General features: G+C 48.2%; 2 protein-coding genes across 2 annotated transcripts; both read left to right on the top strand.

Annotated features, from left to right (window-relative positions):
• The first annotated feature begins 3,066 nt into the window (after positions 1-3,066).
• LOC149365837 (beta-galactosidase-1-like protein) lies at positions 3,067-5,709 on the top strand. Its single transcript, XM_089546709.1, has 2 exons — positions 3,067-4,566; positions 5,284-5,709. The coding sequence occupies exons 1-2, from the start codon at positions 3,070-3,072 to the stop codon at positions 5,707-5,709; spliced, it is 1,923 nt and encodes a 640-aa protein (XP_089402835.1). The 5' UTR covers positions 3,067-3,069.
• A 3,175-nt stretch (positions 5,710-8,884) lies between these two features.
• LOC149365836 (beta-galactosidase-like) lies at positions 8,885-20,593 on the top strand. Its single transcript, XM_089569338.1, has 4 exons — positions 8,885-9,096; positions 11,075-12,359; positions 13,208-13,480; positions 20,441-20,593. The coding sequence occupies exons 1-4, from the start codon at positions 8,885-8,887 to the stop codon at positions 20,591-20,593; spliced, it is 1,923 nt and encodes a 640-aa protein (XP_089425464.1).
• Positions 20,594-21,959: the final 1,366 nt, after the last annotated feature.

Below are 21,959 nucleotides of genomic sequence, written 5' to 3'. Positions count from 1 at the left end.
CGGACAACTGCGTACACCAGCGTAATATGCCGCAGGCCTCCTAGAACATTACAAAAGTACCAACCAACTAGTCATGTACCAACTAGCCCATACAAGAGTTCTACTCCTATAGAACATGTACGCCTGGAACGTGTTACTTCCCGCTTCGTGTGCACTGCGCATGCGTGAACAGGCCCAAAAGAGTGAGCATGAAGTTGTGCCTGCCCAGCGTTCAGCCGACGTACAGGGGTGATCGAGTTTAGCTGGAACACGGGTGCGTGGTTGTTCTGCTCACACTGCTAGTGCCCTGTCACAGTGCCTGGGCCCTGCCACGATGTCCATTCAAGGCGACGGCAGCTGGTGCCACACGCTCAGGTGTTCCCGCTATGAATGGTCGAGCCTGTACATATTGCTACAGGGTCACACTGGATGAAGTACGCCTGCGAATTGCGCGATGTATGGAGATGACAACTTTCCTGCCTACTGCAGGCGATAGATGGAAACGCTTGACACGCTGAAGAACGTATGATGATGTTATTTAGATTTGGTTTTAGCTCAGATTGAAGCTAGGAAGTAGTTTTCGAAAACCTAAGTAGGGCATCCGACACTGTGGGGATTCCTCTAAAAATGAACCTTTTCGTAGTATCTTTTTCGAATGATGATGCTGGGATCCCACTGTGCTTGCTATTTGAGACTTGTAAGATCTGAATTGGAAGCATCTCCAACATGCGCTGCACTACAGGCTGCTGGTATTTGAGTGTACATTAGGTAGCAGCCGCAATCAGCTAGCATTTGTAGAGGCCTAAATATTGCGTCCGCTTGCCGATCTTAGCCACGGACGATATCGGCAGCGCCAGCCCACCCTCGTCAGAGGCAGCCCAAACCACCAGGTCAGACTTCGAGTTCTGAGTTGTTACAGACAAAAATGTATGATGAGAACAAGTAGCGAAAAGATACAACGCCCCCTACAGAATAACGACGGCTTTTAGAGAAGACCTTCTCCAGTGTGACAATCTACGCGCATCATAGGAACACAGTCCTTCCTGTGGTTCAGTGTTCACGGACCATTGTCGTCAGCCTCATTTGTTCATTCGAACGCGATCCTTTAACAAGGCTCCATGTGACCCAAACCATCCAGAAACGTTGAGAGAGAGTGAGAGAGATAAAACGTTTATTGAACAAACAGGGAATATCTCGAGTAAAATGGTCGGCATTCTCATTTCAGGACGCCAGTGGCTTCCGCTGCTTTGCGGAGCCGCCGGATCAGGTTGAGCTGATCGTCCAGGCCGTGGTGGGACAGTGCTACCTCCTACTGCTCGTATTATGCATGTGGTGTTGTGAGGTCTGGTTGTTTCCTCTGGCACCGCGGCAACAACTGTTATATCGGAACAAGAGTCGCAGAACAAATGGGGGTCGGGCCCGTCTGAACGATGCATTTTAAAGCGATAACATTGGAGTTGTCGTCACTTCGAAACACCGAAACACCCCCGATGTCCGGTGTCAGGAAATTCCCAGATTGCTCGAGATGGTGTCACGTGACCGTAAAAGATGTTACGTGACCAGCAAAGGACCGTCCGCAGAACACCAAACACCGGAGGCAAATTAAAACCCCCAAATGCAAAGTTGATTACGCAGGATTCTGCAATAACATTATAGGCCCCGTTCAGGATAAAAGCAGTCTTCGGTCCTGTCACGAAAGAGGGCCATTGGTCGACAGAGTAGCGGCGTAGAAAGAAGAGCAGTTTTGCTTAAAAGAAAGAAGGTAGTCAAGCGGTGTTTATCGAATGTCGTTACCGGTGTCTAACGAATGTGGTAACGAATGCGCTACCTCTACACCACTGCGGAGTGTTCGACACGATGCTATCCCATTGTACTCTCTTAAGGGTATACGTTACACGTCGTCCAAGTGTCTGTATCATCTAATCGTCGTAATCATATGGGCTAATGTACTTTTCCGATATGAAACTTTTCGTGTACTTTAAATTTTTCAATAAATTTTCGTATGAATGCTAGCGACATTTCCGTCTAGGGGAGGGTGAACAGCCGGAGGTTTTCGTACTTCCCGGTATGCGGACACTGCACTAGCTACGCACCTGCTCATGTACAGTCTTTGTCAAAAGTAACCAGGCTGCATGGTTTGCTTCTAGCTCGTATACAGTAGAAAGCTTACTGGCTTCCCTGAAGCTGAAATAGTCGTTATAGGTAAGGACTGGGGGTCTTCTTACCTTCCAACACCTTTTGATCTTAAGGAAAGCCACGAGGGCTCCACTATACAAGCTAGAAGCAAACGAAGAAGCCTGGTTACTTTTGACAAATACTGTACGAAGTGAACAGGAGCATGCATAACGTCAAATGCAGCTGCGTATATTACGAGATGAAACGGGCGCCATGTTACACACTTCCCAAAAGAACCATGCAACTTGGCCGAAAGAGAACTAGCAGGGACAACGTGAAGAAAAATATAGAGACCACTCGCGCGCTGCCGAATATAAATAACACCTGCATTTTCATCTTCTACGCAAAAACTGAGCGATGTAACGACATTTACGACTCGCATGAAGCTCTGAAAATGAATCCTAGGTGGAAACTGACAGCGACGAAATCGAACATACACGCGTTTCAAGCGTGGTGTTTACACGACGGTCCCGTATTGTGCTAACTCTTTGTAAGGATGTCGATTGCAGAGTGTGTTCCTCGCAGTTTATAGCATTCGTTTTTGGCTCGAGACAGCTGCTCTAAAACGGGCTCGATACCTCTACTTGCTTCTGTGCAAAAATTGGAATTCGGTGAGTAAGGAGACGACGCCAGAAAGGTTGTAGCTATATGACGACATGCACGAACGACAGGTAGGTGTCTATTCGCTCTTCCAAAGAGCGCATTTAAAAGCGGGAACCCTGGTAAGAAATAACGACGGAAAAGACAGGGACTCTCGCAAGCAGGAAACGAGTGGCCGCAGGTGCTGGGAAATTTCGCTGGGAAAACAAAAAAAGAAAGAGAAGAAAAGCGTCAGAAAGTAGGCAAGGGAACGGCACTGCACTCAACAAGTGTGCACGTGAAGGCACTCGCGGCTGGGGTAACAAAGTGCCTGAAATGAGACCGATATGTTTGCTGCTCGCAGTGAGCTCCCTAATTCTTCTTTACCTCAGGCAAACGGAGAGTGCGCGAACGTTCTCTATTGACTACGAAAGGCATACGTTCTTGAAGGATGGCCGGCCCTTTCAGATTGTAGGAGGTGCTATGCACTACTTCCGGGTACCAGAACCCTACTGGGACGACCGGCTGCACAAGCTACGGATGGGAGGCCTTAACGTTGTGGACTTCTACATCGACTGGAGCGGTCACGAACCGGAACCCGGCGTATACAACTTCGCCGACGTCTACAACCTGACCGCCTTCTTGGAAGCCGTGAAGAAGGCCGACCTATTAGCCGTGGTGAGGCCGGGGCCATTCGTCTGCGGAGAGATCGATAACGCCGGCTATCCGTACTGGCTAGTGCGAAAACACCCCGACATACGGTACCGCACGTTGCAGAAGGAGTACGTGCAAGAAGTGAAAAAGTGGTTCAGTGTCCTCTTCCCCATGCTGGTCCCGTACCTCTACAAGAACGGCGGGCCCATCATCATGGTTCAACTGGAAAACGAATATGGTCACTTGGACGGGTACTGCGATCCCAACTACATGGAGTTCATGCTGACTTTGCAGGAGAGCTTTCTGGGCAAAGACGTGGTCATGTTCAGAAGCGACTCTCCGGTGGAGTCCAGGTACGAATGCGACAAGGTGCGAGACGTTCTTGTGGCCGGCAACCTTAACGCCAAGTCCAACATCACCGACGCGTTCGAGGAGATCCGTAAGGCCATGGTGAGACCCGGCGGTCCCATTCTCATACCAGAGTACTACACTGGTTGGATGGACTACTGGGGCTACAGTCACAACGTGGACGATCCAAGCATCATCGTGAGGACCTTCAAGGAGCTGATGGACAAGGGTGCCAATGTGGTGTTCTACATGTACCACGGCGGAACCAGCTTTGGATTCAAAGCAGGCACGAGCAACGAATCTCCTCTTGTCAGCAGCTACGACTACGGCGCACCACTCACGGAAGATGGCGACCCCAGACCTTACTACTTCCAGATAAGAAAAGTCATCCGCAACTATATGCCAGTTCCAAGGGGGAAGCTTCCGGGTCGAACGCCCAAGCTCAACCTCGGCGCTGTGCTTCTGGACGAAGGAACTCCACTGGACACAGTGATGCAGCACTTTAGAAGGAAACGTTTGTTAAAGCGAGCAAGGTCTCAACATCCAATGACGTTCGAGGAGTTTGGCCAGGACTTTGGCTTTGTGATGTACAAAGCGAGGACTAAGGTGCGTCGCACGGGTATCTACAACGTCACGCTCCACGGCCTGCGTGATCGGGCGCACTTGTTCGTGAGACGCGATCGTCATGTATTCCAATCGTTCATCTTCAACGAGGGCGAGAAGCCCAAAGTGTGTGCGAACGTCTCCTTGAAGAGGGGACATGAAAAGTTGTCTATATTAGTTGAAAACATGGGGCGGGAGGACTTCGGCCCCAAGAACAAGGACCCAAAGGTGAGAACACTGCAACCATACAAGAAAAAAAATTACTTTTGAAGAGCATTTAAACATCTCGCATTACTAATCATTTTCTCAACCTCCCCAAAAGAAAATTGCTGCCCAGTTATCTCCAGTTTCTTGCGTTCTGGCTTTCGCGTGATTCGGATTCACCGAGGACGCGAAGCATGGAGGAAAGCCTATCTGGGTGGTATTGATTATGAGCAAATGGGATTAAAATGCATTTGTGCCTAACAGAGCTAGCACTCATATCATCCGAGTTACTGCGTGTTTAATTACTATTAATTTTTTTTTGTGCGTGTCAATCCTTGTCCTGCGCTTTGCGCTGTGTTTTCCCAGCATATAGTCGTCTCCGTTTCGGCACTGTTTGAAGTCAGGTTAACCTACAGCGCAAAGCCTCCACAGCAACATCTGCGCGCAAGATAAGCCTGAAGCCGCGGATTGAGTGTCTGGTTGTGGAGGCCACACATGGGTGGAGGCAAAAAGCAAAAAGCAAAAAAAAAATCCGTTCATGTGAAATGTGCTGGGAGACATCCCTGCAGGTTCCCTAGGAGGCGGAAAATAATCTGGAGCCCTCCACTGCGGATACTCCATTTTCCCTCTGATTCCATTCACCTCCTCCCTTAAGACGCGGTTCGGTGCGTACCTTGAGTGGGACGATTACTGCACCTTTTCTTTCTTCATTAAACCCCACGTTGGTATTTTCCGTTTCAGGGAATCAGAAGAGTGACCGCAGACGGAGTCAATGTGACCGGCTGGACCATGGAAGCGGTGCCGCTGACACGAACCGCGGAAATCTCCGAGCTAGTGAACTTCTTGGCGAGAAGACGAAGAAAGGGTTGCAAAAGCGCTCCATGTTTCTTTCACGGCTCCTTCGTGATACCGCAGGGACAGCGGCTCCTGGACACCTTCCTGGACCCTTCAAACTACACGAAGGGCGTTGTCTTCGTCAACGGCATCAACCTTGGCCGGTACTGGCCCAAGCTTGGTCCTCAAGTGAGGCTATACGTGCCTGCCGTATTCCTGCAACCGTACCCCAAAGAGAACAGCGTTGTCGTGATGGAGGTCGATGAATTACCCGAACGAGGTCAACGCGGGGTCAGCTTTGTCAACAAGCCCTTCTTGGACTATGAGAGTTAGAGGTTCTTCATCGTTGCCCCAGTAAGCCACTTCAGTCAGCAAGCCCCTCCCCCCCTTTTGAACTACCGCGAAATGCCTAGCAACCGTGGGCCACCTCTTTCGACATCTAATTCCTTTTTCTAAATGGCGTAGGACCAAGCGTGAACTGGTGCTCCATCTTCAATCTAATAAACAACATGTTGTTTTCTAAAATACTATGTCCTTCTTACCGCATATCGCTGCGGTAGCTCTCCTGAGATATGGGATGCCATGTCACATTAAACAGGAAACAGCCCTGTTTCCTATTTAATGTCGCATAAAGCCAATAGCCGCGCAGTAAGTCTACCGAATGCCCCATCAACTTCTTCGTTCAAAAAGAAAGCGACGTCTGACCTGAGACAAACCCGAGGAGCGCTTGGAATTAGCGTGGACTCCAGAAAGAACACAACGTGTGAGGAAATAAGATCTGTGTGAACTTCTGCTCAATGCCTCAATAATAAAACGTTGTAGGATACACTTCTGACTTGGGGGTCAGGTCCCATTCACCACGGCATAATCTAGGCGTTGTGGCACTGACAAGAGTTGTGGCGAGCTTGGGATAATGTGGTAAGTTTTACTGATTTAAGCCCCACCTCCATCAGCGAGAAACTTTCTCTACAAAAATCCTGAAAACGCTTTTTCTTTTCTTTATTTTTTAGAGAAGGTAGGTTATCGGGATAGTCCTGCGCGAGAACCAATAAATAACCGTCAAAGACCCCTCAGTGCTATACAGTGGGTATTAAACAAACCAAAAGGTTTTGTCATCAACGGAGTATATCGTTTTTTTGCGCCTAAAAGAAGGCATTTTTCATTCCAGTCTGACGACTTAGAAACTGCACTTCACTATACTTTTGCATTAACAGCCCTTGTTACTAGTGAAATGTATGATGGACTCTGTGACATGAATAAAATTATCGACCACTTGCAGAAAAATATGTCCCAGGTACGAAGAGCGATTGTTTCCTTACACCAAGAGCTGTATGATGGGCTCTTTAATGCATTCGCATTACTATAAGTCACTTCGGCAAAATTTTTGCGTCTGTTTCGTGATGACGCCGCCACCATCAAGGGGATCTCCACCCACTAATCACCCGCCTATGACCTTCACCTATCTCTGCACTCTGAAATACTCCTCCGACCCCCCCCCCCCCCTCACCCTCCAGAAGCTGGTCCCACCACCACCCGCCAAAAAAAAGCCATCTTACATTACCAACCCACTTTAGTCCTCCACCAACCGTCTCTGTCCAGAAGCCGTCGCCCACCACCAAAACTAATCTCTACCTTACGGAAGGAGCTACCCACCACCTGTCCGCTCACTACGCCTTACACCAGCGCTATACATGAAGGCGGCCATACCCGAAGCCTCAGTACGTCTTTTTTACAGGTAATAAATACCCAATGTGTGACTGGTAAACATCGTACTAAAAAACAAACAAAGAAAACAGAAACTATAGCGAAGGAAAGGATGACGTAGAAAGCACCCCCCCCCCCCCCACACACACACACACTGCTTGACGCTTGTTTCGTACGCGGTGCTTCTCAGTTATCACTGCCGAGATCCAAAGAACATACATAGCGCGAACGTTCTCAACGGTATGATTACCGCCAATGCAAACGAAAGTTATTCCACTCTGAAAATTCGAAATGAAAAGCTCAGACGAAAGCGCATTTCCCTCACCCAGTACCGAGATTGGGCGCTACCAATCAGAACCGCGCCTAGCGCACACGCAGCGGAAGCGTGCATGCAGTTTTTGCTTTGTCGGGGCTGTAGACAGCCGAGCATTTTGACGGCGTCTTCCCCCCGTGTACGCGACGCCGTAGTCAGGGCAGGGGTGACTAACGACAAAGGAAGCTCCCCGAAGTTTCTTTTTTAGTCGGACTGGAAGGCTGTCAGCGGTAGCCCCCCTCCCCCCCAAATTCGACTCCCGTCTCCTGTCCGGCCTTTCTCTTCACAATTTTGGGCAATATGTGTTGACTGGCTTTTTTTTCGCTGCCGTCTTGGTATGGTCACGGCCGGTCTCGACGCGCGCGCTTTCTGGCCTGGGCCAACGTTTTTTGAACAGCGCTGGCCGCCACGAAGGTTTGAAGCGGAATGGAAAGTGTCGCCCCTAGCTGTAGTCTTGTTAGTTTTCGTTCGCTTTCCCTGCTTCGTTCCAGTTTTTGTGGCATGCGAAAAGCTTTCAGTACTCAGAGACATAATATTTTGGGTCCATTTCGCAAGTATAAAGGAACAATATGCAAACTGGACGCCCAACCAATGAGAAAGGCAGCGCCCTATATGGATGCCACCTCATTTCCGCTGCCGCAAATGGCCGCCGCGTTGCGACACCATCGGCTCGAAACAAGCATTTCTAGCGAAGATTAAAATATCAAATATTATGATTTCGGTGATCTCATTGCGCGTTCAGGACTCACAATGTCCTTACTCTGCAAAGAATAAAGACCCCATGCTCTATCTACGTCGCAGGGCACCTTTAAGCATGCAGGAATAACGTGACCTAACCAATCGCCTAGCCACCCGCAGTACGCAAGGAATAGCCAATGAACTAAAGGCATGCATACTAAGAAGATTGTATTATGATAGATTATAACAGACGCCAGTAAGGCTGACTCATAAAGTTCCACCGAACAGCTCTTTTCGGATGGCGTCGTACACAATACGTCATCAAGGGAGCGCGCAGCGCTGCAGATTTGGTTCAGGGAACATATCAGATAGGCAGAAGCACTTAATGGCCCGTCTGTGGGCTGCGGATGGTACGTAAAGGGGAACAAGAGCTTCGGCACGGAAATGTTCCTTTGCGCGCGTGTTTACCCCACCTGCGTTCCTGAAATACGGACCTGTTTCATCCCAAAATTCGCCGCATGGGATACTCAAAGTAGTAAACAAGTGCCAGTTTTGACACTCGCAGTGGGCATAACCAATAGACAGTGCAACAAAAATAAAAAGAATCCAGTTCAGGTAGGCGCCGGCAAGCCTACAAATCTGAGTCGTTTCATCGTAAACCACAGCGCTCCGCTCTGGATGCAGCGGAACCAGAAATACCGCCCAGACAAGATTCACGTAGCGATATAATCAACGATTTCTACATAAAGCGCCAGTTCGGGCTAAACAGCAACCTTGAATAACAGTTCGCATCCCAAGCCCGGAACACTTAGTATGGCGGCCGCTGTCTATGCCGGCACTAGTTTTTACGCAATAGTCATCTTGGCGACGAACTTTGAGCTTTCGAAAGGCAACCGGTCCATCTTCATCGACCACAAGCGTAGAGAATTCATCAAAGATGGCCAGCCATTCCGCTTCATCGCCGGTGAAATGCACTACTTCCGTGTACCGAGAGAGTACTGGACAGACCGCCTGCACAAGATCAAGATGGCGGGCAAGGGCGTCCGCAGAATTTTTTTCAGGGGGGGGCCCATTGGTTGTTGGCGCCGGAGGGGGGGGGGGGTATATTCGTAGCGAAAAGGCACTATTTGCGGAGTAAATTTATTTATTTATATATAAATAAAAAATAAGTAAAATACACACATGAAAGAAAATTACAAGCAGCAAATTAAAGCGCGGATTGTAGAGATACATTGGAGTTTATCAACAAAGAAACAATTAAAATTAATAAAAATGCAAAAAGATACTATCAATACTCGAAGTGCTCAGTCTTACTGCATACGGGTTCTCGACTCACCCGAATTGATGACCAGCACACAGCGCAATATGTTCACAAACACGCAACTACAGTCACTCAGTCAGTCTTCCTTGAACAGCAACTGTAGGCGCCTCGGATTTTTCTGGGCGAATTGCGTAGTTACACGGGTGATAAATTGATTTCTGTGCTTCATTACACGCTCTCAGTGCACAGTCATCATATATATTGATTGGAAAAATGGTTGAACGAGTACGTTGAAAACAAAAGATGACTATATACAACGAAAACTTATTTACAAGATAAATGCACGCTCGCAGCTTCATACACCTCGCTCCATCTTGCTCGCGCATCCGCACAGTCGAGCAACCGCACACACACTGCTCGCCGCTCGTCGTTTTCTCGTCCGCTGTCTTGGTTGTTCTCACCTTCGTTGACAACCCGCCACTAAAAACACCGAAGCACAAACACAGAGGCGCGCACATGTGCAAGGGCTTACTTGCCACAATATCCACGAATGCGCACTTTTGGGGTGTAAGGAACGCCGCGCGACTTCCGAGGGGAAGGGACACCGGCAACTAATTCGGTCGGAAAATTTGTTTTTGTGCTTTTATGGGGTTCAGAGCCCCAAAACGACTCAGGCTATAAGGGACGGAGTAGTACAGAGTTTCGGATAATGTCGACCACCTGGGTCTCTTTACCACGCACTGACACGCACAGTACATGGGCGCTGTTGTGATTTGAGGCCCAGCCAGAGGTGACAGGCGAGCCAGGCAGGCGCCATCGGGCTGCGTTGACCAAAGGCGCTGGTTTTCGGAGAAGACGCAAGGAACGCTGGTGTGGGGGCGCCTCTGGAGACTGCGTCGCCGTGAACAAAAGCAGCTAATCCCCTTTGCCGAAGGTTCTGAAAGCGGCGCTTCTACCGCACTGAGCTCTCCCGTGGATCGGAGGAGACAGCGAGCGGCGGCGGCGCCAACTCGTCGCCCGCTTGCCCCTGAGCAGCCCGACAAAGCGGGGGTGGACACGGCTGATTTGTCCTTCCCCCCTCAAGAATTCATCGGTGGCCGGCGTACGAACGTATCCTGATTCTAGCGAGCGACCTGTGCCCTCTTAGCGCGCGAGCGGCGCGAACTTGATTACTTTTGTATTTTGTAAATAGTGTACAAAGCTCTCCCCTGTCCTTTCTCGCTGTCGCTCCCCTCTATACTTCTCCTCACTATCCTCTCCCTTTCCCTTTCGTTTCCGCCGGCTGCAGCTCGGGTGCTTAAGATATTAGATAGCAATTGCCGCGGCCGGCAACACTCTTTTGCTTCACTTTTTATTTTTATTTTTTTTTAAATAAACCACTACCACCACCACCACCTGTGCCCTGTGCACTGTCTGCCTCCGTGTCGCTATCTCTCTAGAGATCAAAGAAACAGACACCCATCTCAAGACGGCTCGAAACACATGCTCGCCGGTGCCGCTGCATGTCTGCAACAGGTCGTCCTTCAGCAGAGCTGGCGGTGGCGTGGTTTGAAAACGGCGGAACGACGCGCGCCCGGACGCGGCATTTCGCAGATGTGACCAAGCGTCGAAGCGGGGCTGCTTTTACCCTTTTGGCTGAGCGCACCACCGCCCCTGGCGTGCGGCCATCACTCACGGTTCGAGTGAGTGATTTTCCAGGGGGGTGCAGCCGCCCCCCCTTGCCCCCCCCTCCGGACGCCCATGATGGCGGGTCTCAACTCCGTGGCCTTCTACATCGAATGGAGCGGGCACGAGCCGGAGCCGGGAGTCTACAACTTCGACGGTTACTACGATCTAGACGCCTTCTTAAAGGAGATCAACAATCACGGACTCCTAGCAGTGGCGAAGCCCGGACCCTACATATGCGGTGAGCGGGACAACGGAGGTTTTCCCTACTGGCTTCTCAGAGACCACCCCAGTATGAGGTACCGAAGCAGCGACAAGAACTACCTGGAGGCCGTTGACCGCTGGTTCGGTAAGCTTCTGCCCCTGCTCGCTCTACACTTATACAAGAACGGAGGTCCCCTCTTTGCGGTGCAGGTTGAAAACGAGTACGGCCACTACGGGAAGTGCGACAGGGCCTACATGGAGCACCTCTTGACCGTCATGGAAAAGCACATGGGCAAGGACGTCGTCTACTTTCGGACCGACTTTCCGTACTACGCATTTTACGCGTGCGACAAGGTGCGCGACATACTGGTGACCGGAAACGTGCCGGCGCATTACAGCGTGTCCAGCGTGTTCGCGGTTATGAGAAGAGTGAACCCCAAGCCGGCTCCCATGGTAGTGGTGGAGTACTACACCGGTTGGATCGACTACTGGGGATGGGCGCACAACTTTAAGACAAGAACGGCTGTGATAAACACCTTCAAGCTCATGATTAAGCAGAACGCCTCCGTCATCTTCTACATGTTCGTCGGCGGCACCAACTTCGGTTTCAAATCGGCCAAGGGCAACAACTATCCAATCACAACGAGCTACGACTACGGAGCCCCCGTTGCTGAACACGGGGACATCAGACCCATCTACCACGACATCCGCGACCTCACGACTAAGTACCTGGGGACTACGCCCCACGGAGAACTGCCTCAGAACCAGCCTAAGCTTAACATTGGCAACGTTCAGCTGAACGACTACATATCCCTCGAAGACATGATGAGCCACTTCCGTGGCAAGAATTGGCTTAACAGCAAGAATTCTCCAGTCCCGTTGACATTCGAGGCAATGAGACACGATTACGGTTTTATGGTTTATAGAACTACGGTTGCAGTGTACACATATGGCACGGCGAGGCTGTACCTTTCCAAACTGCGAGATAGGGCTTACGTGCAGGCGAGAGGCAAGCAGTTTATATACTACAACCACGCACCCAGCGGCGTGTCCGCTAAATTTTCGAACCTCATACCCGCCAAGAAGGGAGACCAACTCGCAATCCTGGTAGAGAACATGGGAAGGGAATGTTACGGCACCATAAACCACGACCCGAAGGTGAGTGCCAGCAGATTACACGCCGTCCGTCCAAACTGGCGCCGATTAGCTAAGACGCATGGTTTCTAGAGCGTTAGGTTTACGCGTGGTTCTGCCCTGCTAAACTCAACATAATGCTGTGTACCTTAAGTCTGTACAGGGTGTTTCACCTAGGACTTTACACAGTTTTAAATTTTTTACACAGTTAGAAGATCGCCTTTTTCGTCATAGCATTGTCAGCGGTGTGGAACGCCAATATACCTTTAAGACGTACTAACTAGCAGGCTGATTAAGTAATATTGATTTGTTAACTTTTACCTATTACTGTTAGGCTCCTTAATTACTGAGAGCCGTTTAGCCCACCGTAAGTAATATCAATATCAGTTATCAGAATTTCGAAAACGCAGTTACCCTCGGCGCTTCGGCCCAAAAAGTTTTGGCTATTTCGACGAGTAACGGGAATTGCAGAAGATGCTTTGCCTGAAAGCTTCCAGGAAGCGCTTGTATTTTGGCGCGATATAGGCAAACTTTGTTGGGCCACAGCGCCGAGGATAATCGCGTTTTCGAAATTCTAAAAAATAATATAGATACCGCTCACAGTGGGCTACACGCTTCTCAATTATTAAGGAGCCTGACATCAGTTGTTAAAAAGTCAACTATTCAATATTACTTAACAAGCCTGCTTGTTAGCACAAAAACCCCGCACGTGGTCCTAGTGAACCTTCAAACGTGGAAATGTTTTCCCGGCAGCAGTCAAGGCATTTCCGCTCACTTCGCCGATAGTCAAATTCTGGTCGTGGTTGTGGTGACAATGGGATGTCTTTAAAAGTAGTGAAGATCATGCCGTTAGACCCTTATGCTCTTTCCAGGGGTTAACTTTGGCCTACATGAATGGCTACGTAATAAAGAACTGGACCATCGAAGCAGTTCCCATCAACAAGAACCGGGACATCAGCGAAATCCTGCACATCGTCCGACGTCGGGGAGACGGCGGCATTCCCGGTTTCTTTCACGGGACCTTCAAACTCAAGGAAGGACACAGACCTGCAGACACGTTCCTGAATCCGTCCAGGTGGATCAAGGGCTTCGCCTTCATCAACGGCGTGAACCTGGGGCGGTACTGGCCTGGATCGGGACCACAGGCAAGTATGATCGGACATGTTAAGCGAAGAACAGCGCGACCGAAAAAGACGAGGACAAGAAGGTAACACACGCACAAGCGCTTGAGTGTGTGTGCATCCTCTCTTCCTCTTCTTTTTCTGCCGCGCTATTTTCCGCTTAACATATGTGTCACCAACTTGCCCAAACCTTTACGCTTCATAACTATATCTACTCTGGCACAGCCTTCTTTTAACTACTGTCAAGTCGTTAAATCCGCCTATTGGTCAATTTTCGGCGCTTGAGGGCTGCACTTTTTCGTACAGATTGATAAGGGATGTTAAAAGTGTTGTCGAGTGAAAACGCCGATGCGTATTATTTTACTTGCTAATGAGCAGGTCTCGAGACATGGCTAATTTATTTCACAGAAACAGACAAAGCCAGCGCCGCACATGACTGAAGGCTCCTCGGTCAGTCCAGATGGAGCTGATAGCAATGTCGTTTTCGAAGCCGTTCCGCCGTCATAGGCTTTCTAGTCATACATCACACCCATGCGCTGTAGTACACGTCAAACTTGAATGCTCCAAATGCAATGAGTACTATAGTAGGATACAAGTCAAGCACGATGCGGAAGATGCTTTTTAAAGGGACCTTTCCAAATGGCGTCGACTGACTGTCATGACTGTATCGTCTACGGCCGTGCGGGCCGCAGGCATAACAACATCACACTCGGGTTGCTAGCCGGGAAAGGGAGCTGGCTTTATTTTGACAGTTTGTATAGAGCTTCCTTGTAGCCAGATGCACACGGTTGGTTACATAAGCGCCGACTCCGTTACAACCCCATTACTTTGGGAAGGCTGCCACTCTCATTTAAAAACACTTGTCTAAAAGAATCATCATACATCAACTTATGGCATGGACGACGTGTCCTTGAAGAGCGCTGTGGGCTTACTGGTGCTAACTGTGGCGTTAAGGGCGTTAAGCCGCCATGCAACTTAGCCAGCTTTTCGGTCCAAAGGCTTTGAGAGATAACGACTTTTGAGCCTTTGAAGAACACACTCTTCCAAACACTCAGTTCCGACTCGTATTGCTTAAACTGTCCATGCAGCCTCATTATCTCTATGACATTTCATCACCGAGGAGAGGATTGAGTCTTTTGCCGTTTCTGCTGACAGTCTATGATATGTCGCCTCTGTGACCATATCAAACAGAACTGAGACAACGTGAACCTCGGCGTCGTCATGTGATGACGGGGATTATCAAGCACTCATTGATGATGGTCAAAACAAAGCATCTGCCAGCACAAGATGCTTAGCAGGAACGTACTTAAAGGCACAGCTATACTTCACGGGGCGAAGAAAGAGCCTTTCGTGGCGTGGAGGCATGTCACCGATATTTTTTTTTTCGACATGAAGGTTAGCTGCTGATGGTCGATTTCAGTTGAAATGTGCTTTCCTTACACTCTAAACACAGTAACCTATAAAGTAACTTTTGGACGTGAGTAACTTTTGTCACAAAGGTTACAATTGATGTTTTTTTATGTTTTCATTACGTTTTCTTTATTTTTGTGGAGCCCAAAGGTTACAACGGCCAAAAGTCAACTGTTTCAAAAGTTACAATGAAAATATTGCCAAGTAACCTTTGCGCAGTAACCTTTGGTCAGCACGGTAACCTATATGCGTCGTCAAGCCAGGAGATATACACATATAGCGGACGTATGCTGCTTTACGTGCGGGAATGTGCTTTTCGGATGCAATGGGGCGGCGGTTTCGACCGCAAGGGGGAGACATCAACGTAAGCTCTCGCATGAGCCCGAAACTGCTATTTTGGGTCGCAGCCACATTGAATCGCGCGTTATCAGATATCTGTCTTCACATTTACCAAAGGAGGCAGCGAATGCAATGCGAATGCAGTATTTTGCAGCTGAATATATATGAGAACACATTTTGAATGCTCGATTCCTATCCATGAGCTTTGCAAAGAAACCCAACGTCCTACTTCTCTAAGCATGTTCTGTACCGATGCGCGAATAAACGTTAATAAAAAAATAATTCAAATTACTTATAATTTCGCGATGCCTCGGATAGAGCCTATTTCTCATCTTCCTCGAACCGATACTCGGTAACAACGGTCGCAATTAATAGTAAAAAAGCAGACAAATATATGGAAGGGCAGCGCCTGGGAAGGCGACAGCGGACGTAACCGCATTTGCGGGCCGCCGAGTGCGCGATTCGACTTCCCTTCATGTGGCTCTCTACATACGCTTCCAATGTATGATTTCAGGTGTCAAATATATATCTCAAATCAAAACGTAATGCGCCCACGGTATGAACGGCGGCGCCTATAGGAAACGATTAATTGGCAAAGAACTACTCAAAATATGACACGACGGCCGCTCCAGTATGCGTAAAACGCGCATGCGCAGACGGCCGGCGCTTCACCCAATGAAAAGCGGCGCTTCTGTTTCAAAACGCTTGGCATCGTTGCACGCTGGCAAGCACGCCGGCAAGCCTGGACGGCGGGAAGGCTCGGACGTTGCAGCGTTTCGGAGGCTGCTTTGTTCTTGGAACCGAGAGTTGAAACCGTTCGTGAACCACTCCGTCTTTTGGTGGCGTTTCTGAAGTGGTTTGTTTGGGATGCCCCGTGTCAGTAATGCCGCTAAGCAGCAGGGACATGTGGAGTATGCTGCCGGACAGCTGCAACGAACCCCAATGTGACTGAAGACGCTACGTCGTTGTGTGCTCGGCAGACAGCTCCGCGCCCAGCGCTATTCGTTGCGACTACTGCAATCACGTTCCGGGTGCTCATGGAAGAATAACGGACATGGGTGAGTGTCCTTTTTTTTACCATATGCACAATAACGACCTGCGAAGTCATTTCATGCTAGTCAAAGTGCGTATTTTCTTTGTTTGCCAGAACAGCTTCATTTCTAAGCCTCGTTGAGTGTACTTCGAAGCGAAATCTGGTTCAGTAGTTTTGAGTGCCTCAGTCACCTACTGCGCGGGGTTTCGTGCCAAAAGTTTGGTTATCCAGAATATTGGTTTTAGAATATTGTTGCCGTATGTAATTTGGGGTCATTAGGTGTGATAATACGGGTAATCCAGCGCTAATTCTTTATCGTTTGCATGCGTGTGCGCGCGTTTTTTTTTTTTGCATACGTACAAAAGAGCACGCTTAAAACGCACGACGGTACTTCTTTAATTAAGGATGCGATTTAGGCAAGTTGGTATTGTAAGCGATCTTATGACGCAATTCCACATCGGCGCTATATTCCCGCCCAGGCGGCGGCAGTCGTCTCCTCGACTCGAGTGGCGATCACGTTAATCTGGCTCGGTGTGCCGGTCGGTCCAGTGCCTACCGCATTGCCTGCCATCCTCTTTCCTCTCTTTCCGGCGCCGTCTGGATGACGTTTGTGTTTGTTATGGTTGTTTTTCGCGCGTGCGGCGCGTCGACTCATCAGCGTTGGCGACGAGAAGCGCAGCGCAGGGTGTGTGGTGCGCGAGCGATCTGAGCGGACGTGCATATGCCAGTGTGAGCCCTATTGAAGTGCGCTAACAATAATTAAGTTGTAAGTGCAATATATCCGTTTTTTATTCTCAAAAATTTGTGTTGGCGACGAATGTTCTTACTCGCTCCCACTCCCGTTTTGCTCATCTCTAACAGTATTGAGTCATGTAGTGAAAACAGCGCGGGGAAACGAGACGATGTGTTGTGTCTTTCTTTGCTCGTCTCGTTTTCCCGCGCTGTTTTCACTATGAAGCGGTACTTTTGTTTTTAATCTGAATTTTGGAACTTTGCACGTCGTTTCATTGATTATCAATTGATCGGTGCGCCATACGATTTTGGATATACAGTTGGGCTCATTAAAAAAATTGGCTGTGGTTTGACCAATGGCCATCCTGAGTGAATTGCAGAAGCAACAGCGCAGCAATCGCAGCAGCGGCGCTGCGATGCCGTAGGCACTGCGGTGTTCTTTGTATACCATGTTTCACTCTGGTGAGAATATGAACCATGCTTTAAGTATGAATGGTTGCTCACTGGCTCTAATTTAACATTCCACAGATCCCACTGCCGGAAGAGTTGCAAGTGACTGCACCTCATGTATATACCTGTGCTGAGTGTTTACGCTGGAAGTAGTCAAGAAGTGATCTCGATCAGCAACGGCAGCCTAGAGCGTGCCCTCATCTTCTGCCTGGTGACATATTACATAAAATACCTCGACTATCCACCGGCATTTTCCGCCATACTCATCCTGTGGCAGAAGATTGCCCTGCCAGACACTTTAGTGCCACGTGGACTGCTGACGAACAGACTTAAGAGCTTGTTCATGCTCTTGAAAAAGATTAATTTGTTGTTATTTCTTGGAAAGAAATGTGGTTCAGTTGTTCACTTTCTAATATGTTGAAGTATATTTTCTACAGCTAAATTGAGCAAGTTTTTTTTTTTTTAACTGCAGTACACAAGTTGATGTAGCGTGGCTTTTTGGGCTTGTTGGTACATAGTTCCAATACGACACAAGAGACGAGAAACGAACACCCCGAGCGCTAACTTCCAACAAATTTTATTCTCCTGAAGCATCACATTTATACGCAAGAAAACAGTAATCACACGTGCGAACAGTATCAATTTCTTAGAAAAACGTGCTCTTTATCTGAGAGGAGACTGGAAGGTGTGCTTACACACGAGCATCCTGACCTATTTATTTTTTCGGCTTCAATGATTTCGCGCGTTACCCTTTCTCTGCTTTTTCCTATTACCAGGCTTTTATCAAAGAAAGGCTTACAGGTTTTCGACTTGCATGCGAGAATGTGGTCAACCAGCGATCCGTCTTGCCCGTTTCTGACGTTGCAAGCGTGTTCCATTAGGCGCTCGTTCAGACGCTCGCAACGTCAGAAACGGGCAAGGCGGATCGCTGGTTGACCACATTCTCGCATGCAAGTCGAAAACCTATATCCTTTTTCCTATTACCAGGCTTTGATAAAAGCCTGGTAATAGGAAAAAGCAGAGAAAGGGTAACGCGCGAAATCATTGAAGCCGAAAAGATAAATAGGTCAGGATGTTCGTGTGTAAGCACACCTTCCATTCTCCTCTCAGATAAATAGCTTGTTTTTCTAAGAAATTGATACTGTTCGCACGTGTGATTACTGTTTTCTGGCGTATAAATGTGATGCTTCAGGAGAATAAAATTTGTTGGAAGTTAGCGCTCGTGGTGTTCGTCTCTCGTCTCTTGTGTCCTCGTCTTTTGCTGCGCTACAGTGTATTGGAAGTTGATGTACTTATGCGAGTGTTGTCAGGCTTATAGCACTGTTAATGTTACAAGTTATTGGTCATGTCTTCTGCATCTTTGTTAATGAAGGGACTGGAGGAGTCATAAAGGGCTTTTGTGCATATGGTCTAGGCAAGTTGTGTTGAATTTGCTGATGTTATGTACGTACCTCTGAAAGCTGTTAGGTATAGGTATATCGCTGGTTGCTGTTTAGCCAGGATGTTTAAATCGATTGATTGTTGTTTGCGTTTGTATGCGGCGTTTGTATGTCAAGTTGACTTGGCACTTGGTCGTGAATAATAAAGCTTTCATTTTGTCCTTTTTGGTACTACAATTACAGTGCCTATTTTTTTTTAAATTTACATTGCAATATGCTGTAGCCAAGCTCTATTCGAAGCGAGACTTCATCTGAGCATGCTTTATTGAGTTGCTTGTTCAACGTGGTTATCTTTCGCATGCCAATAGTAATACTGTAATATGGGCCCATATTTTAGTGCCTTGCATGCCCATTTATTGTGATTTTTTTTGCAAAAAGTTAGCAAAAATGGTGCCTTGACCAGACCTGCATCTGTTGCATTCCTTAGTTTTTCTTCAATGTAGACAATATTTGGGAAGTTTTCTTGTTTTGTATTTTTTCTAGTCTTGAAGATATTGGAGTCAATTAAAATTTTGCCTATCATATGCCGATGTGTGTCATTTTTCTCCTTTCTAAACCATTCTCTTGTTTGGCCAATTTTTGTTCCATTCTAATTGAAATCCAGCAGAGCTCTGTATTTCATCACCTTCAGCAAGTTGCAGCGACATTTTTGCCATTTTTAGGCCAGCCATTGTGGCTTACAAAGGTTACACATTTTGGAGCACGTAACCTATGGCTAGCTCAATGATGTATACCTTTGTAAAGGTTACAGCGCTAAAAAAGTCGCGTAACCTATGCGTAAAAAGGAGTAACCTTTACCATTTGTAACTTTTACAAAGGTTATAAGTGGAAAGGTTACATTCTGTAACCTTTAAATTATAGGTATACTTCAATGTGAAAATGTGCACCTTTACAAAGGTTACCCAAAGGTTACCGTGTTTAGAGTGTAGATACACTCGAGAAAACGTTCACAGCTCTATAGACAGTCTAACTCCTCTCTTTATATCTGCGAGTATAGCCGCTCGCAGTCAGTCAAAACTCGATACGCATAAGTAACAGGCCTCCACTCCTGCTCATGGCACTGGTTGGTTACACATAGTTGGCTACACAAGCGCAGACTCTGCTAGAATCATGTAATTCCTTTTCACCTACTAATGTAGGCAGCTGACAAGTGCAAGGGGATTAACCTCGATAAAACCATATTAGCAACGAAGTCGTTACAGCCGTTAGACGGCGCTGGCTGGAAGGGCTTTTTTTAGGGCCATTTGCAGCTTCATTCTTGAGTTGTACCTTTCTAGAGTACATGGAGCAATTTGGCTGGAACTATTTAACATTTGACCTGTATTCGCCATGTAGGCCCTAACTGAGTGCCACCCATTTACTCCAAATCCCTACAGGACAGCCGTTGAAAATTTCTTCGCGCCAGCCATGTTTGCACGGTTGTGCTCTGCATGTCTCGTCTTCACCTTAGATAGTCAAGCATGAGCCAACCCGACCTTTCATAGTTAGGCTTCAGTTAGGCCTCGCGATACTCCCTCCCGATCCCTACTGCTCCATGATTCCGGGTGGGCTGCAGCCCATACCCACCACTTAATCCTGCAGGTGACCCTCTATGTTCCGGGAGTGTACCTGAAGCCACACCCCGAGGAAAACCGGCTGCTACTCTTCGAAACGGAAGGTGCCCCCGCAAACCGGACGGTCGCACTCACGGACAAGGCCCTGCTGGATGCAAACATTGCGAAGCCGAGGCCCTAAGGTGTTCCGTTGATGCCCTATAGTTCACGCCACGAGAGACCTCCTGCCTTCATTAGTGACTGGTGGTGGTGATATGGTGACACCTACAAAGAGGGTTCAGCATAAGTTGAGGACAACGCAGTGAGCTGTGGAAAGAAAAATGATAGTAGTAACGTTAAGAGACCGGAAGAGGGCGGAGTGGGTAAGGGAACAAACGCGGGTTAATGACATGCTAGTAGAAATCATGAGGAAGAAATGGGGTTGGGCAGGCCATGTAATGCGAAGGCGAGACAACCGCTGGTCCTTAATGGTAAAGGAGTGGATTCCAAGAGAAGGCAAGCGTTGCAGGGGACGGCAGAAAGTTAGGTGGGCGGATGAGATTAAGAAGTTTGCGAGGATACAGTGGCCGCAACTGGCAAAGGACAGGGTTGATTAGCGAGACATGGGAGAGGCCTTTGCCCTGCAGTGGGTGAAGTGAAGCTGATGATGATGATATTCCATTGAGTTTCAGAGCTGTCACCGGTAATTTGCCTCAAAGAGCTTCTTAAGGAAAAGGCATTACTGCCAGTAATAACCCAAGGGCGCGTGACCGAAACTGCAGAACCATGCTAGAAGAGCAGCTTGGGCAAGAGAGCTACAAATTTGGAATTGAACAAATGACCGAGTGATCAATTAGGCCATCAAATCGATGACTAACATGATTAAGGAGATTAAATTCCTGGTACGTCGGGCCCTTTTCAGTGCAGCGCATGTCTCCGGTCTGTGTCCCTTCGTTTTGCACTGTTCCCATCCAAATTCAGATCTAAGAACATGGTGGAATCGTGGGCCTGTGCCCTACCCGCACGGAACATGCATGGACCAAGGTGACATCCACACTGTTGTTCAGTCTACGTGCCTTCAACGTTGCACTGATATTTAAGCTCAGCTGGTGTGTACGAGGAAAAAGACGAAGCTTTAAAGAATGGCTTCCCATGTGTTGACTAATACCGCGATGATTGTCAACTGGATTTTTCTTTTGCAATTTCACATTTTACTTTCTCTGTCTTGCTCCTCACCTGGCTGAGTGGTGGTATGTATGCAGATCTCAACCATTATGGCCCTTAAGGTGACGCCGTTTAAAGCATAGCAAGACGTATTATGTCTGCCGTTAAGTGCGAGCAACAAGTCGACGTGCATATGGTTTGTGGTAAGGTTCTGCAGCTTTTCTGCCTAGCAAGCCGGTCCAAGAAAATGGCATCTCCCTGGTTTAGTTACCGAATCACGGCGCTGGCATATAAGGGCCGTCATACCTTTCTCTTCCTTCTCCTATTTCTCTCTCTCTCATTCTCACCACCTTTCTAAAGCGAAAGGTACGGAAAGTGATCAAAGATGAGTGCAAACCATTGGT

This window comes from Amblyomma mixtum, chromosome 1, assembly GCF_055824585.1.
Source record: "Amblyomma mixtum isolate Tamu chromosome 1, ASM5582458v1, whole genome shotgun sequence".
Classification (NCBI taxonomy): Eukaryota; Metazoa; Arthropoda; class Arachnida; order Ixodida; family Ixodidae; genus Amblyomma; species Amblyomma mixtum.
The sequence above is the reverse complement of the archived record's forward strand: the minus strand, read 5'-3'. Positions and strand labels throughout refer to the sequence as shown.